This window comes from Pipistrellus hanaki (genome assembly GCF_964339955.1).
Source record: "Pipistrellus hanaki genome assembly, chromosome: 16".
NCBI classification, from domain to species: Eukaryota; Metazoa; Chordata; class Mammalia; order Chiroptera; family Vespertilionidae; genus Pipistrellus; species Pipistrellus hanaki.
Genome location: NC_140518.1, coordinates 8435373 through 8452699, shown reverse-complemented (window position 1 = coordinate 8452699; position 17327 = coordinate 8435373). Strand labels below are relative to the sequence as shown.

The following is a 17327-nucleotide window of genomic DNA, read 5'->3' as shown; positions in this document are numbered from 1 at the left end:
AGGAGACCGGCTGCAGCCGCCGCCACCATCCGCTCCCTGAAGCTGAGGGAGTGCGTCCAGCGGTGCCCGGGGCCTCGCCCTGTGCTGCTCAGAGTCCTCAGGCGACACAGCTGCTGTCTCTGAGGCTCCTGCCGCCTGCACTCCCCTGGCCAGTCCTTCCCTGTGGCTCCCAATTACGCCCGGAGGAGCGGGCGTGGTCACCTGTGCGCCCGGCAGGCACCTCCCAGGTGTCCGGCGTTCCGCTGGGGGGTGGGGGGGAGGGACTGGGACCGTTAGGCCGAGCCCTGCCCCCTCCTCCTCCTGTGGGACACGGGCTGGCAGCCCCTCTGTGCCCCCGCACGCTGACCTGTCCCTCCACTCTCCGTGCAGGTGCAGGTCATCCTGACACAGCAGCCCTGCTGGCACTGCCTCCTACCATCCCCGGTGCCACCTACCCGCCGCCCACAAGCCCTTCTTCCTTGCTATGTGCCCCCCCCCACACCCAGGGAGGTCCAGCTTTCTGCTCTCACTAGTCCCTGGGTCCCTCAACATCCCTGTGCTTCCCCTCCGCCCCCCTGGGGGGTCCCTTCATTGCAGTTCGTTCATCCGAGCCAGCGGAGGGATGCTGTGGGTGTCAGTTCCCAGCCCTCGGCGAGGAGGGGTGTCCACAGGCTCACAGGGGCACCCAGACCGGGTCCCTGCACCCCTGGGGACCTGGCCGCCGTGCCACCCCTGGGTCCTGAGCACAGCCTCCAAGGGCTTTTTCTCGATCGTGTCTCTGGTTTCTCTGTAGCACCAGGCACCTCTGTACCATCTCTCAGAACCCCCAGGTCCCGACTCCAGGGTTCCTGGGTGCCAGTCCTGGCTCTCATCCACCTGGCTCTGCAGCCCTGTGAGTCCCTTTCCGTCCGGGAGCTGTCCCCTCAGCTGTAAAGGAGGCGGCTGGACCCACACATTTCTAACCTCCGGCCCCTGAGTCTAGAACCTTCTGTATGTCACAGCATCTGGACATTTCGCAGCCCCAGCACCCAGAACAGGCCTGGCATCCAGGACCTGCTGAGAAACAGTCCCGGAACCAAACACGGGCCCTACTGGCCTCTCACCCAATGGCAGACGCCTGGCCCGGCACACACCTCCTAGGTGTTCGGCTTTCCACCCTGCACCTCTGGGCCAGCCACCGGCACCACAGGGCAGAGGTGCACTCTACACAGTGAGGTCAGCTCTACCCCCCACGCCTGCGAGCCAACTCCTTCCCTTCTGGGGTGAAGTCTCTCCCCGCCGCCCCCCAATCCGATGCCCACAGGACACACTGAAACCCAAGCACCAGACTGAGCTGCAAGTACAAGCTGGTTTCTCCCTCAGCTGGGCGGCGGCCCAGGAGCTAAGAGGGAGGCTGACATGAGATTTGGGGGGGGGGGGGTCCCACAGAGCAGGCAGGTCTGAGAGTGGAGAGAAGGCAGTGGGGAAGAGGGGAGTGGCAGGAGATTAAGGGGCATCTAAGTCCCCCTCCCCCACCCCAGGGCGGGCCAGGTCTTCGAAGGACCCCATCCCTGGGGCTGGTGGGACAGGAAGCAGCTGGGGAGAGGGCTCTCTCTGGCCCTGCGTGAGGGCCGGAGCCAGGGAGGGGCCTGGTTGCAACCCCAACGTGTCACCCAGACCCAGAGGAGAGCGGGGATGGCTCCAGGGGCTGCTGGGCATCGGGTGGGAAGGTGACCACAGGGACAGTGGCAGGAGGTGGCCGCACACAGCACGGCGGGGGCCGGGGCGGGGGCGGGACTGGCCGGGGCCAAGGTCCTGTTCCCGCGGTGCCCACCTTACCTGCTGCTGGGCCTGGATCCGCATGTACTCGGCCCTCTGCTTGCCATGCTTGCTCTTGTCGGGGCTGCCGGCCTGGCCCTGGGCCGCCTTCAGCCTAGAGGCCCCTGGAGTCACCACCTTCATGGGCGGCACGCTGCCTCCGCCGCTCTGCGGGGAGAGGAGCAGGCTCAGGTTGGGGGCACGGGGGTGGTGTGTGTGGAAACAGGAGCCCCAGGCACTGGGCGGGGTCTAGACCTCTTCGATGGGCCCAGGAGAGCCTCCTGGCTCCACGCCCTGCCCGGGACTCAGGGCCACTCTCCGAGACCAGGTCTAAGGCCGCCCTGAGGAGAGGTGACAGGGTACCCGCTAGGTCCCTAACCACTCTGCTCCCCAGTGAGATCTCTTTGGTGGTTTCCTTGGATAGCCCAGAGGCAGCTCGCACGCCCTGGGGGAGCCGCTTCTAACATGAGAGCTCCTAGTCACACCCCACTCCCAGCAAGGGCCCCGTCCTGAGCCCAGGAGAGCAGGCCGGAGATGGGGGGGTGGGGGGACCATCTTTATAATGGCAGCCCCAGGCCCACATCTCCTCCCAATGGGGGGATGGGGGTGCAGTCTCCCCAGAGATGGGCCAGTCCAGCCCCCTTGAGCCCCTCGAGGCCCCAGGCCTGCCCAGGAGGGCTCTGGGCGTCCAGAGGCGCAGAGAACGACAGAGACAGAAAGAGTCACACAGGAGGGGGGGAGGGGGGAGGAGGGGACAGAGGGCGAACGCTTTATTTGTGGGTTCACAGATACAGAGCAGAGGAGAGGCCCTGGTCCCTGCCAGGCCCCGATGGGCTGGTCCCTGGGGAGGCCAGCTTCCCAGCCTCCTCGGGCCCAGCCAGGAGCGTGGCAGGAGCGGAGAGAAGGCCAGCGGGAGGAGGGGGCCGTGTGGGTGCTCCTGCAGCCCCCAACTCCCTCCAGCTCTGAAGACGGAGAGGCCGGAGCACGGAGGCGGGAGAGGAGGACAGGGGAGGAGGCAGCCACCTTGGGCCTGGGGGGCGGGGGAGGGCGGCTGCCGGGGGGCCTCTCGGCGGGGGCCGTGCCCATCCGGCTCAGCGTGGCTTCCAGCTCCCGCAGCGTCTCTTCCAGGCTGTCCCTCCGCCGGGTGGCGGCGCCCCGCCCCGGGCAGCGGCTGCCGGCACCGGGCTGGCCCTCACACGTCCCGCTGCCAGGCTGGGCGTCGTGTGCGGAGTCCTTGGGGGTCTCCTCTGGGGGCGTCTCGGCAGAGGAGGGCTCCTGAGTCCCATCTGGGGCTGGTCCCCGAGAACAGGGGGCCCTGGCTGCTCCCTCTTCCGCACGGTGGCCCCCCGGCCCCTGCCTCCTCAGAGCGGCCCCTGCCTTCTCGGGCCTCGGGCCGCTGCTGGGCCCGGAAGCCTTGGCCACCACCTCCGGCGGGGCCCTCCCACTGCCGACCAGGGTCCGGGGCCTCGGGATGGGGGTCGCTCTGGGACCGGGTTCCCCGAGCCTGGCCTCCGGTGCGGAGGGGGGGGCGGGGGCACACTCCGTCAGGATGATCCGGGGGATGCGCAGGGCCCGGGCGCCCGGGGCCGCCTGGGGGAGAAGAGAGAGGAGGGAGAACATGGTCCCTGCACACCAAGCCACCGGAGCCGAGACGGGGGTTCGACGATGGGTGAGCCCAGCCCCTTTCTCCCACAGAGGGGGAAACTGAGGCAGGGAGGGGCCTGAGTCAGCCAGCAATTAGAGGCAACGCTGGGACAGGAAATCAGGCCTCTTCGCAACGCAGCTCCCGTCCCCCGCCTCCTGGCAGATGCCAGGTTACCCAGGCGCTCAGACACAAGCTGACTCCTCCGTGTCCATGAGGCCTGGGAGGAGCAGCTCTCCCAGGCACTCCCCGGGGTTTGCCCGCCTGTGCCACCACACAGCACTGAGCGGGGCGGGCAGAGAGCCAGTGAGCTCAGGTGGGCATGGCCCCGCGCAGGGCCTGGCACCCTGCGAGGGCTGATCAGCACCAGCTCTCTGCCGGATCGAACTGGAGGACAGAGACCAGCAGCCGGTTGTCGGCCTCTGGCCTCAGAGGATCGGGCTCTCATCCTCTAATTGCTGGCTAACTCAGGCCCCTCCCCTGCCTCAGTTTCCCCCTCTAGGGAAGAAAGGGGCTGGACTCACCATCATCTAACACCCCCTCCCCCCCAATTATAGGCCAGAGACTCCCGGTCCCTCCACCCCCAACTTTCTGAACTTCCTCCAAGGGTTTCCCCGCCACGAGGGGGGAGGGGGAGCTCGGCTGGACCAAGTCCCTCTGCTGCACACACACGGGCTCGGGCAAAGCTAGAGCCCCTGTTTCGGTGTGAGCACCCCTCGCTGTGGCTTTGGAGGGGCCACAGAGACCCCCCCCCCAAACTGAGTGAGCCCTGGTCTAATCCTGAGCGCCAGCTTCATGCCAGGGTCTGTCACACGTCCGCCTTCCCCTTTAATCCCCAACGTAACCCACCACCTGGCTCTCATCTGCTTCACACAAAGTAGAAACCAAGGAGGGGAGGGTCATGTGACTCACTCAAGGGTCATGTGACTTCACTCATAGTGGCAGCACCAGGACTTGAACCCAGGTAGTCTGGCTCCAAGTCCAGTGCTCTTTCCACTCAAAGGAGCCACAGGGAACATTTGGGGGTGGGGCAGCAGGGTTACCAGCCTCCCTCCCACCAGCCCTGCCACCTGCTTACCTGAAGATGGGGGTGCAGACTGGGAAGGCAGAGAGGGTGACCCATGCCTGCCCGGTTCCACTGCCCGATGGTGCCTCGGGATGCAGAGGGTGAGCGGGCCCCAAAGGCCCGGGGAGGGGCTTTGCCCACTGGGCCCCTCCCGGATTGGCCCCGAGCCAGCAAGGGGCAGGGGGGTGCCGAGGGCACAGCCCTCTGGGGGCAGCCCTCATCCCCAGACGGCTCCTCGGACACTCTGTGTCCATCCTGTACCCACAGACAGCACTGTCCACCCATCTGGTGCCTGTCTGCTCCCTTGGCCAGGGAGACGAAGCACCACCAGGCCTCGAGCCAGGCCAGAATCAGCGGTGGCCAGCATGGAGCCCACTGTGGGCCCCGGGAGCCAGCGAGGCGGGCGAGCCTGTGCGACTGGATGGGAGGCTGCCCGCCCAGCGCGGAGGCCCTTCGGCCCCAGAGTGACCGAGCAGAGGGAGATGCCCCGTCCACCCTCCGGGTCGCCCTCCCGAGGCGCAGTCCCCAGGGTGCAGACAGCCAGTCCACCCCCAGGTTCCCGAGAGAGAGTGAGAAGGGAGTGAGTGCAGCGGGATAGCAGCGAGGACCGGAGTGAGAGAGAAAGAAGGACGTCCCGAATGCGGAAGATACGGAGCAGCAGTCAAGGAAGAAGGGGGTGGGTGCCTTCCATTCCAAGCTCCCTGACCAAGAGGGCAAGATGGGGCCACGGGCCTGAGCGGGCCTCGAACCGCGCCAGGTACCAGACCTCTGTGGGGAAATGAAACCCCGCCGGGCACAGGCAGCAGGAGGGGGACAGGAGGCTGCAGGGGAGGGGGACAGGAGGGGGACAGGAGGCGGCAGGGGCGGGGGTGTGGCGGAGACTTGTCAGGTTCTGAGTTGGACTTAAAGTAAGGTGACCAGACGTCCCGCTTTTGGCGGGACAGTCCCGATTTTTAACAATCTGTCCCACGTCCCACGGCATTTTAAAAAAGTCCCGCCGGCCGAAACCGGTTTGGCTCAGTGGATAGAGCGTTGGTCTGCGGACTGAAGGGTCCCAGGTTCGATTCCGGTCAAGGGCATGTGCCTTGGTTGCGGGCACATCCCCAGTAGGGGGTGTGCAAGAGGCAGCTGATGGATGTTTCTCTCTCATGGATGTTTCTAACTCTCTATGCCTCTCTCTTCCTCTCTGTAAAAAAAATCAATAAAATATATATTTTTTAAAAGTCCCGATTTTTTGAAAGAATCTTAACTTAAAGTCATCTAGTGAACAAGGCCCAGACTCCCATCTTGGACCGAGACAAAACCCAGACTGCGGCCAGACCTCACTCAGGCCGCGGATTGGGACAAAATGCCCAGACCACCAGGGCCGCCCCGAATGGAGCCTGCAGGAAGCGGCAGGCCCAGGGGCCTCTGGCTGCCGGGCTGCTGGAGTCCAGGGATGGAAGGAAGGGCTGTGCACCGTCCTCGGAGGGGAGAGGGGGGAGCGGGAAGTCCAGGAGGGGGAGGCTGGGGCAGTGGTGGGGACGGGGGTGTGACTGACATCTTAGCAGGTGAGCGTGACAGGTGCAGAGAGGAAGCTGTGGAGGCCCAGGCAGAAGGAGCGCCGTGAGAGGTGGGGGCGGCCTGTTACCTTCCATGTGGGGCCTGGGGCTGAGCCCCCGGGGGGCCCTGAGTCCTGGGGGGGCAGCAAGGTAGGGATCGGCTGGCGGCAGGGCGTGGGGGGGAGGGAAGCCACTGAGCTTCTCTCAAACACCTGGGGAGCAGAAAGTGGGGGAAGGTTTGGAGGAGGCGCGCAGGGAGGACAGTGGGGTGCTGGCCTATGGCTCAGGCACCTCGGGAAGGGGGGCCTGGGCTGGGCCAGGGATCCCAGCTCCACTCCTTGGCCCCCCACAACAGTCACTGGCCACTCTGCCCTCCCATGTGTCTCGCCTGCAGAAGCCCTGGGGGCCCAGGGCCTCCAGCCACTCAGGGAGGGGGCTGGGAGCACGGGGTCTGAGTGACGTGGGCCTAAGGGCATTAAATGTTCGGAGAGCATTCAAGGGTGGGGGTCTCAGAGCACGGGGGGGCGGTCTCAGGACAGTTGGGGGTGGTTCCCAAAGACTGAAATCAAAAACCTCGCCCGGCCGGTGTGGCTCAGTGGTTGAGCATTAACCCACGAACCAGGAGGTCACAGTTCGATTCCTGGTCAGGGCACAAGCCCAGGTTTGGGGCTCATCCCCAGTAGAGGGCGTGCAGGAGGCAGCTGATCCATGATTCTCTCTCATCATTGATGTTTCCATCTCTCTCCCTCTCCCTTCCTCTCTCTGAAATCAATAAAAACATATAAAAATAATTTTTAGCCAAAACCGGTTTGGCTCAATGGATAGAGCATCAGCCTGGGGATCGAAAGGTCCCAGGTTGGATTCCGGTCAAGGGCATGTACATCGGTTGCGGGCACATCTCCAGTAGGGGGTGTGCAAGAGGCAGCTGATTGATGATTCTCTCCCATCGATGTTTCTAACTCTCTATCCCTCTCTCTTCCTCTCTGCAAAAAATCAATAAAAATATGTTTAAAAAATAAAAATAATTTTTAAAAACCCAAACCTGCAAGGAGAGACTTTAGATACCCCCCCCCCCCCCCGCCCACACACACACACACTTTACAATGGGGAGAAAAACTGAGACAACTTCTTGGGGTCCCGAAGAGGCCGGCACCCAGCGGGAAGCCCGAGAGTCCGCCCCCGTCCCGGGGCAGCCCCTCCCCCGGGCCGGCCCTGACGCACCTCCAGCTCCGCGATGATGCGGTCCTCGTCGTCCTCGTCCTTGATGGCGGAGGCCATGATGGGCGGGGTGGAGGCGGGGCGGGCCACCTCGGACACCGTCCGGCGCAGCTTCACCTGGGGCTTCTGCACCTCCAGCTCCTCGGACTCCGCCTTCTGCAAGGCCCCGCCCTGTCAGGACCAGGCCCCGCCCGCCTCCCGTGCCCGCTCCCCTGCCAGGCTCCCGGGCTCTACCATCTCCCACCCGCCCTGGCTCCTCCTGGTCCTCCCAGGGGGCCCCTGCCCCTGGGGGAGCCCACGCCAGACGTGGGGTCCCTGTTGGCCGGCTTCTTCTCCCCCCCAACTTCCTCTGAGAGGGGGGACCGCCCGGAGCGGCTCTGGAGGTCCGTCAGGCACCCCCGCCCCCAGCTCAGCCCCGCAGCCCCGGCCCAGGGGGTGGTACCTTGATGAAAGTGGAGTCCTTCTTGCTGGTGACCACCACCTCCCCGGTGCGCGTGGTGGTCAGGCCGTGGGAGGAGGGGAAGCTCCGGCGGGGAGGGGGCGGCGGGGGCGACTTGGAGGGCTTCTCCGTGCGATACCGGGGCACCGTCAGCTCGTCTGCGGCAGCCAAGGGGCGGCGGTCAGGGGGCCCAGGCCAGCCCTGGCTCCCAGGGGAGCGACCTCACTTCCTCCTCCTCCTCCTCTCTCACCTCCCCCCTGCAACCCGGCCCCTGGCCCCATCACCCCTCATCCCTCCAGACTCCGCGTGGGGTGCATGGACCAGCAGCAGCAGCAGCAGCAGAGCACCTGGGAGCTCGTTGGAAATGCAGAGGCTCAGGCCCCGCCCAGAGCCGCCGGGTCAGGAGCCAGAGGGGGGCAGGTCCTCAGGGGATGGCAGGTGCGCATTCGCGTTGGAGAAATGCTGTTGTGCTTCACCCCTTTCACACCCGCCCGCAGCCTGGCCCTGCCCGCCGGGCTGCCCCCTAATTTCCCTCGTGGTGGGGACGGTTTCCAGGGCAACGTGCAGAAAGCCACTCACACCTGGCATTCCTTTGATCCTCCGTGGCTCCCATTCCCCAAATCCTCATCCGCCCTCCTATCCCAGCACCCTCTGCACCTGCCCATCGCTCAGCCTCAGCTTGCCACGCCCCTGCCTGGACCCGCCGGACCCTCCAGGCGTGGGCACACGTCGTGTCCTCTCCCCAGGGTGCCCGCGCTCCCTGGCCAGGGAAGCACCTCCTTGTTCTTAAGACCCCAACGGGGAGAGCCCTCCCATGGGGAGCCCTTCCTGCCCGCCCCCCCCCCCCCAGGGATCCTCGGGGACAGCTCAGCACCAGAGCTCACCCCCACCACACACTCAGCACCACATCCCACCTCTGCGTTACACACCCGCCCGGGACAGAGGGCAGGACCACCCTGAGCTGAGTGCCCTCGGCTAAAGGGTGGAATTACCACTGGGGTCGTCACAAAATTGTAAGAATTAATATGTAGGAAGCGTTTGGGGCGGTTCTTGTCACGTAGTAAGTGCTTGATAAACATACGTGTGAGTGTCAGTCCCCCACGAAATGTTAAGCTCCTGAAAAGCAAGCAGTGTCTTATTCCTTATTCCCTGCACCTAGCGCACAGTAGGTGCTTGGCAAATACGTGTGTGGCAGGAATGAATGAATGATGGCTGTCCTTTCTGGTTCGGATTTGTGTCTCCCCAGTGAGCTCCCAGGCTGGGGTCGGGGCTGGGAGCACAGGAACCGTGTCTGTACCGATCGGTGATGTACCCTATGCCGGCACAGCCTGGCTCCGGGCACGTGTTGGGTCAGAGGTACCAAGAGAGGGCTCGCTGCCTGGGTTTGCTCCTCCTCCCTGCCTGGTCCTCTCAGCAGCTGTCATGGCAACAGGGAAGCCCTGGATGGGTCCCGCTCCAGCCCAGACTCTGCGCCTCCTTCAGCAGCTGAGGGTCAGGCTGCCGACGTCCCAGCACCCCCTTCTCCGACAGCCCGATCACAAGCATTCTCACTCCCCCGAGCTGCCCCCATCAGCCTGAGGGCTTCTGACAATGGGGCTTCCCTTCTCTGGGCTCCCCACCCACCCCATCTCCCCTCGTACCTGAGCCCCTCCTCCCACTGGGTTCCGTGCGGGGGCCTGCCTTCTGGCCGTGGGGGGCCTTGGCGGGCTTGTGGTCAGGGGTCGGGGTGGGGCCCGGGTGCGCCTTGCTCGCACAGTCCAGGTCGGGGATGGCCTTCAGCAGCTCTGCCTGTGTCTCCTCCAGCAGCCGGTTGATGTCCTTGGCGCTGTACTGGGTGAGGGCCGCCCGCTTCTCCTCCCAGTCCCGCTCCGCAGCCTTAAGAGGAGGGGGCAGGAGTCAGGGCTACAGCGGCTGCCCCGCTCCTGGGCCTCTGGGGCTCAGCCCCTTCCCCCAGGCACACATGCGAGGGATGGTAAAGGAAGCCGCCCACTTGGCCCAGCCCCCCGGAGACCCGAGAACGTCCCCTTGAAAATTACAGTCTTTCCCCAAGAGTCTAGAACGCTACCTTCTTTATAGACTACTCTCTCGATATACTTAGACCTGTTTTGGGACATTCTCTTTCCTTTCACTGATCGCATAGTCTATGCTTGTGCTAATGCCACACTGCTTTAGTGATGGTGGCTTTAGGATATGTTTTCCCGACTAGCAGGCTGAATGTCATCCTCAGTATGCTTCTCAGGCCTCCTCCTTCCCCAGGAAAGATTACCCATGCCGACCCAGGACGGTGGGAAGAGCGTGTGAGCCTGGCGGACCCCTCTCCCGGGCCCCGTACCTCGACAGACACAGCCTTGTCCACGCTCCTCTTGCCCAGAGCATCCAGGCCTTTGGTGGGGTTGCCCCCCTTGGGGGCGGGAGGGGCTCCCTCCGCGGGTCCGCTCAGCTCGTGGAGGTTCAGCGGGGGGCTGGGGGGTGGCATCTCAAAGTCCAGGCTCTTGTTGAAGTCGGTCTCGGCCGTCACCTTCTTAGGGGACTGACTCAGGAGGTTGTTGGGGGGCGGCCACACACCCTCGTCCACTTGCCTGGGGTCGGAGAAGGTAGAAGCAGCTGTGAGACCAGCTGGGGGGGGGGGGCCGGGGAAGGGAAGCCTGGCCTGAGGGAGGTGGGGTGTAGGGAGGGCTCTGGGGTCTTGCAGGACTGAGGCGAGGGCCTGGGGAGGAGTGCCTGCAGCCAGACAAGCCTCTGACAAGTCAGAGCTGGGGTACAGCCCCAGTTTAAATGGCCTTTAAAAGGGGAGTCCGGACAAGGGGTTAGTGTGTGCCCCCGTGGGAGGTCAGAGGTCAGAGGCCAGGGGTGGGATGACCTTCGGATCTGGGCCAGCGTGTCCGTGACCCCGCGGCAGCGCTTGAGCAGCCCGTCCAGGCGCTGGGGCTCCTCCTTCAGGAACTTCACGGCCTCCACCTCCACACGCAGCACGACCCGCATCTTGCTCTGCAGGCCTGGGAAGTGAGCTGGGGGCACGGGAGGGGTGCGCTGAGCAGGAGCAGCTCAGAGGACGACGGGGGGGAGGGGGGGCGGGCAGGAAAGGGCAGTGCTTAGACGGAGGGGAGGGGCGGGTGGGGGGCAGCAGGGACGCCCACCTGGACCAGGTGCCGCACCCCCCGGCCCCCAGGCTCACCCTTGAGCTCGGTCAGCGTCTCCCCGAGCTGCTTCAGCACCAGCGCCTTCTCCTCCAGCTCGGGCCCGGGCACCAGCCGGTGGTTGTGGGAGACATCCCTCTGGATCTTCTCCACCGCCTTCTCCAGGTCACTGCGCCACGGAGAGACCCTCTCAGCCCCTCTGGCCCCAGCCCGGCCCCCCTGAAACGGGCAGCTGGGAAGCAACCCGGCCGGCAGGCAGATCCAAATGAAAAGCCATCCCCCAGGCCACGTGCCCCAGGGAAGTCGGAAATGCCAGATCTCAGGGCCCGGCACCTCCTTGCGAAGTCCTGGTGTTAGCCACACCAGCTCCACTCTCCCTCCCTACACCGTGCCCTCCCGTCCTCACGCTGGCTGCCGAGGAAGCCGAGGAGAGCCTGGCAGCCTTTCAGAGCCAGAGGCAGCCGCCCGTGCCCCGAGGGGTCTCTCTTCCTGCGAGGGAGGTGGCTCTGCCGTGTCCACCTACCTTTTCTCAAATGATCCAGGCGCTCAGCCTCTTCCTTTGAGGACAAAAGTGCTTTTGCTTTTCAAGGGCTGATGCTGAGCCTGTGCCGTTTCAAACCCCCCTTCTTTCTCAAATGTAAATCAGACCAGGCCGCCACCCCTGTGCGGGACCTTAGGTGGATCCCATCGAGCTGAGGCTGAAAGCCAAGCTCTCCCAGGCAGTCGAGAAGGGCATGAGGGGAGCAGTTGGAAATTTGGCTCCAGAGTCAGACAGACCCAATCCTAGCTCTGCCCACCCCCGCGGCGAGATCTTGGACAGGACATACTCTCCCCAGCCCTCAGCCTCTCGTCCAGAATATGGGGGTGTGAAGCTCCTTCCTCCTGGGGCCAAGGCAGCCATTAAATCAGCCAGTGCAGCGGGAAAGGGGTGGCATGGGGGTCAGGCCCTGGGAACTGCTCTTCTTTTTCTCCAGCCACATCTCTTGTTCTCCTCTCTCTCTCTCTCTCTATCTCTATCTCTATCTCTCTTTTTTTAAAAAATATATTTTTATTGATTTCAGAGAAGAAGGGAGAGGGAAAGAGAGACAGAAACATCAATGATGAGAGAGAATCATTGACTGGCTGCCTCCTGCACGTCCCCCAATGGGGATCAAGCCACAACCCAGGCATGTGCCCTTGACCAGAATTGAACCTGAGACCCTTTAGCCTGTAGGCTGATGCTCTATCCACTGAGGCAAACCAGCTAGGGCTATTTTTATCTCTCTTGCTTCTGTTTAAAACCATCCAGAATTTCTCTGAGTCCTTGGACGTGCTGCCCTCTCTGAGCTGTGTGTGTGTGTGTGTGTGTGTGTGTGTGTACCGTTACCGGAGGCACTGCAATACCGGGTCGATGCGTGGAGTGGACAGAGCAAGCTCCTATTCCATCTCCCCGCTCCAAAAATCCATTTAATATACTGTCCTTGGATAGAGGACGTATCAGATATTACACTGATAAGAACAGATACTACACTTGATCTTAGCCAAAAGGCTGAGAAGTGATCTCTGGGCTTTTTTAATGCCATTTCCTCTGCTTAGAACACACACACACACACACACACACACACTCCCACAGACCTGTGTGCACATACACAAACACATGTGACTAATACACTTGTTCTCAGGTCTCAATGGGAACCTGTCCTCTACTCCTTCCACTTGAGATTAGGGGTCTGCATCTTGGCCCCGCTCCCCCCCAGCCTCTGGGGCTCCTGTCGGCTGGACTGTGCAGCGTCAGGCAGGCAGAGCCATGCCTGCTAGCGCCGCAGCCGAGGCCCAGCACCTGGCAGGGTGCCTGGAGCAGAACAGCTTTCTAATAAATAATTGTGGACTGAATAATTAAGTGAAAGAAAAAAACTGTTGATCTCAGTGGGACCTGCACAAAGAACTTAAAGGAAAAAAAAAGGGGGGAACAAGAAAGAAAGAACTGCTGCCCGGGTAGGTCACCTCAATTCTGTGCTGGAGTCGCTGACATCCCTGACCCACATGCGGGAATTTACACGCGTCCCTGCCAGATCCCATCTGTGGGGTGTCAGCTCCACTATCCAAGCGGAAACAGCTTCGGAATCTCAGTCCTACCACCCAGCACATTTGCTCGCCCTCAAAGCCCTGTCATCAGCAAATCTGATCAGCAGCCTTCGCCATCTTCATCCCACGCGTGGGTACCAGACAGACCGCGCCGGGGCCCAGGGTGAGCTCCTGTGACTCAGCATGCCGGGGACGCGCTAGCGTGTCTGAGCACTTCTTACACGCCCGGGCACGCTCCGCCCTTCCCTCCATGGCCTGATCGCAGTGAGGTTCAGCCTTTTCATCTCACGGCACATATAAGCCGATTACTGAAATGCTGTGGCACACCAACCAATACGTTATTTTGCCAATCTGACAAAAAAAATAGATATAATTTTGATCCATTCGCTCGGGAAGGCTGTTTTTGTGTTGGCTATTGTCATTTTTTTTATTTGACAATCTAAGGGAAAAGAAGTCAGCTCTTGCACTGAAGAGTCTCGAGTTCGATTCCCGGTCAAGGGATGTGCGGGAGGCAACCAATCAATGTGTGTCTCTCACATCAGTACTTCCCTCCCTCTCTCTTCCCCTTCCACTCTCTCTAAAAATCAATGGGGAAAATATCCCCAGGTGAGGATTAACAACACAACAAAACAGACCAAATGTAAGTCCGGGCCCCTGATTAAATGGTCAGGTATTGCGTGCTTTAAAAATTCTTGCAGCACACGGGTTGGAAATTGCTGCCTTATTTAATTCTCACAACAAACCCTGTGAGTGGGACCCATTGTTATGTCCAATCTACACAGAGGCAAACAGCGCAGACACCAGACTACATTTCCCAGCCTCCCTGGCAGTCGGAGGTGGCCACAGACGGAGGCTTAGCCAGAGGCATGTGAGTGACAGGGGCTCGCGCTGTCTCCAGGCCTGGCCCACAGAACCCCCCACGGAAGCTCCCCCGTGCCCAGTTCCCTTCACGCTGGCAGAAAGACAATGACCCTGTGGGTGATTTTAGAAGGCACATATGGAAGATGGCGAAACCTCCATCAGCCCAGGTCCCGGGATGCCTACGTGAAGGAGGGCCATCCCACTAACCCACCCAATACTGTTCCAGGAGGAAGAAAGACACGTCTATTACTTTTGAACCATTATAGGATTAAAAAGAGGCTCCCGGACATTACGCAACTTATCCTACAGCTATTTTGTGGTGAAGCAGGACCTGCTCATGTCTGACTTCAGCCACTGGGTTCCACGGCATCTCACTCCCACACTGTACTGGCCTTCCCTTCCTGCAAGAGGCCAGGGCAGGAAGGGGCAGAGGGAAGCCAAGCGGGAGCACCTGCACCAGGGTGAGGAGGTGCCTGGCCCCCTCGTGCCTGGGGAGGCTCCGGGAGCCGGGCAGGGAGGGCCCTCCTGGCCAAGCCGGAGCCCCTGCAGGCCTGGTGTGCAGCTCAGCCAGGCACCACCCCACAAAGGCAGGAACCCCCTTCACAGTGGGCGGAGAAGCCTGCCAGAAGCAATCTATCTTCCCCCAAGCTCTCGCAAGTGAGCTAGCTAACGGGAGGCGGGAGGAGGGGGTTCTGTGTGTGGAGAGACGAGGCCCCCGGGAAGCTGAGGACCAGACACTCATGTGACAAAGGCTTACATCATTCCTTTCACTTCTCCTGCCTCTGTGCTTTGTTACTTCCTTTGATTTCCCTTTAATGTCTCAATAAAGTCTGGGTGTTTTTTTAAAATTCCAACCCGGCCCCTATGGGGTGAGTGAACAGGGGCAAGAGAGAACAGGAAAGTCAGGTCACAGGACTCTCTGGGTTGGGCAGCTGCCCCATCTATATGGAGGTGGCACCTGAGCGGTCCCCAAGCTCTCACACCGGAGCGATGGGTGGCCGCAGCCAGCTGGTTTCCGAGTGGGGCGGCCCCTTATTGCATCTCAGCCTCGAGGGCGTGGGGGTCTTTGCACAGGTGCCACGAGGCTGGGTGGGCCCAAGGCTGAGGAGCCGGGGACTTCCCAGGAGCCCCTTGCAAAAGGCGCGATCAAATACGACTCGGTGAGGACCCTGGCCTCCTCTGAGCAGCGTCTCCCAGCTCCCTGGGTCGCTGTCCAGTTGAACCCACGCCCCCTCTGGAAAGAACTGCAAAAGCCTTACTACCTGGCACCGATGAGGAAGCCACAGCACAAGAAGGGCGGGAACTGCCCCGGCCACACAGCCTCTCGGTGCTGGGGCAGGACCTCGGGTCCCCCTGTGCCCTGTGCCATCATGGCGGCCAGAGCAGGCCTCTGACGCTGACGCGGGAAGGCGGGGTGGGGTGGGGCGGGGCGCTCGCACAGCGGACCGACAGTGAAAGGTAGCTTCTCCCTTCACCGGTGCCAGACAATCGAATCTTGGCCAGACAGCCATTTGCTAAATTTGGTTCAAAGACTGTCTCCTGTTAACTCTTCCACATCTAAGCACTTGGGGGTGGGGTGTTCTCTATCCCTCATTCCTTCTGGAAAAGCCAGAGCTGTGCTGGGAGGGGAGGAGGGTTTTCCCTTGGCTATTCCTGGCCTCCGAGATTAGGGAGTTGGGATGCTGGCCACTGGAGCCGGTCAGCACCAAGCTGACCAAGCTAGCAACACCTGCTCCTCCACCTGGATCCTCTACCGGGGGGTCAAGTGCACACGTCACGGCCAGGATGAAAGCAGACAGACGGCGGAGCGGAATCAGGCAGCTGGCCACGTGGAAGCTAGGCTGCGGGCCACGGGGTATGCAGACTGTGGACCATTAGGAAGAAAGACCATAGCAAAAGCAGGCAAGAAGCCAGAAAAAAGAAGAACTTGGGAATTGCGCCAGATGGCCAAAGGTTTGTGGGTCACAGAGAAATCAGGCCACGCAGGAGAAGGAGAGCAGACTTCGGAACAGACCAACGTCATCTGTGATCGGTTGCGCTCCTGCCCGGGCCAGCCAGCCAGCCTCCCCCCAGCCCTCCCTCCCGGCCTCCACCAGCCTCACTTCAGCTGCTGGGTGATGAGCTCCTCGTCGTTGAGGTAGCGCAGCCGCTCCTCCTCCACCAGGGTGCGCTGTCGCTGCAGCGGGTCCTCGTGCCGCCGCGCCGCCTCGGAGACGCGCATGCTCAGCTCCGCCTCCGTGCCCTTCAGCAGCGCGCGCAGCGACTCGAGGTTCTGCAGCTGTCGGGGGCAGATGGACCGATGGACCGGGGCGGGAGGGGATGGAGGGCGGCACGCATCAGGGAAGAGGGCCGGGACGAGGCAGGCAGAGGACAGCCCCAGGCCGGGCGGGCGGGCGGGCTCCGCAGCATAGGCGGCTGCTCGGCTGCGGCCGTGAGCAGCAGCGAAAGGCTGGGATGGTGGGGGGTGCGGGGCAGAAGCCGAGGGCTAAGTTCTGGGGAACAGAGGCGGGAGGAGAGAGGCATGGGGGGCCGTGGGGAGAGGGGTGCTGAGTGGCCCAAGCAGAGGTGCGGCTGCATGACCGTGAACGTGAGCAGCGACGAAGCGGTGGGATGGTGGGGGGCGGAGGACAAGGTTACTGTGCTGGGTAGAGACAGAGGCAAGGAGAACGGGGGCATTTGGGGAACAAGGAGCGGCCCTAGGTAGGGCCCTGCCGACCATGGCTGTGGCTTCGATTGGACTCGAGCACTGGGGTTTGATAGCGTTTCCGTGGCTGGAACGGGTCGGCTAACTTAACCCTCGAACCCAGTTCTCTAAGGCCTAGCTGGGGCAATGGTGGGGGTGGGCGAGATCTTATCTGATGCCCAGATGGCAACCCTCTGCCCCCCTCCAGCCTGTCTCTGCTCATTAGCCTCACCTGACGGGCTCTGGGGCCTCTGGAGGACCTGGCACAGTGATGCCAGGCTCCTGGCTGGGGGGCCATCTGCCAGGCGGGGCAGGGTGGGGGAGGGAAAGGGGGCCTGGGGCATCCTTGAGTATTAGGCTCCATGGGCTGGAGGAGAGTTCCAGGAGGGTGGTAATAATTCAGGGATGGGGAGGATGGGCTCAGAGACGGGGACACAGCTGAGGGATGGGGCTTGGTCAGGGCACAGAGATTCATCGAGGGGCAAGGGGAAGGGGAGAAGCGGTCAGAGAGGGGCCCAGTGATCGGCAGGAACTCCATAGAGAAAGTAGGGGATAGGGCCGGACCTCCGGGGAAAAGTTTGGGGACCAGTGGGTGGGTTCTGACGGGCAGGGCCCGGGAGGGGGCGGTACCTGGAGCTTCCGCAGCTGCTGGAGCTGGCCCCGCAGGTCGCTGGTGCTGCTCTGGAGGCCGCGCAGGTGCAGCTGCATCTGCAAACGGCTGATGGCGGGGGGCTGCCCCGCAGGGGTGCTGCTGGCGGAGGGTGGGGGAGGGCCGGACACTGGGGTGGCCCCGCTGCTCCGGCTGCCTGACCCGCCGCAGGCTGCAGAGGGGCCGTGAGGCCGGAAGAACAAACCGTGAGCTCGGAGGGGCTGAGGCAAGGTCACACACACACACACACA

General features: G+C 62.6%; 1 protein-coding gene across 9 annotated transcripts in view; it reads right to left on the bottom strand.

The window, feature by feature from the left end:
• Window positions 1-17327, bottom strand: part of SRCIN1 (SRC kinase signaling inhibitor 1) — a 65999-nt gene that overhangs the window by 5269 nt on the left and 43403 nt on the right. For 3 of the 9 annotated variants that reach the window (XM_084862389.1, XM_084862391.1, XM_084862390.1), the window contains 9 exons: window positions 17058-17248; window positions 15847-16022; window positions 10858-10988; window positions 10543-10690; window positions 10015-10261; window positions 9323-9557; window positions 7686-7840; window positions 7247-7399; window positions 1798-1944 (listed from right to left, as the gene is read on the bottom strand). In XM_084862389.1, coding sequence (XP_084718515.1) covers window positions 1798-1944; window positions 7247-7399; window positions 7686-7840; window positions 9323-9557; window positions 10015-10261; window positions 10543-10690; window positions 10858-10988; window positions 15847-16022; window positions 17058-17248 — 1583 coding nt within the window. Of the gene's footprint in view, window positions 1-1797; window positions 1945-1982; window positions 3367-6114; window positions 6238-7246; window positions 7400-7685; window positions 7841-9322; window positions 9558-10014; window positions 10262-10542; window positions 10691-10857; window positions 10989-15846; window positions 16023-17057; window positions 17249-17327 lie in introns of those variants that run through there. The other 6 variants (XM_084862388.1, XM_084862392.1, XM_084862384.1 and 3 more) reach the window with 3 other exon arrangements.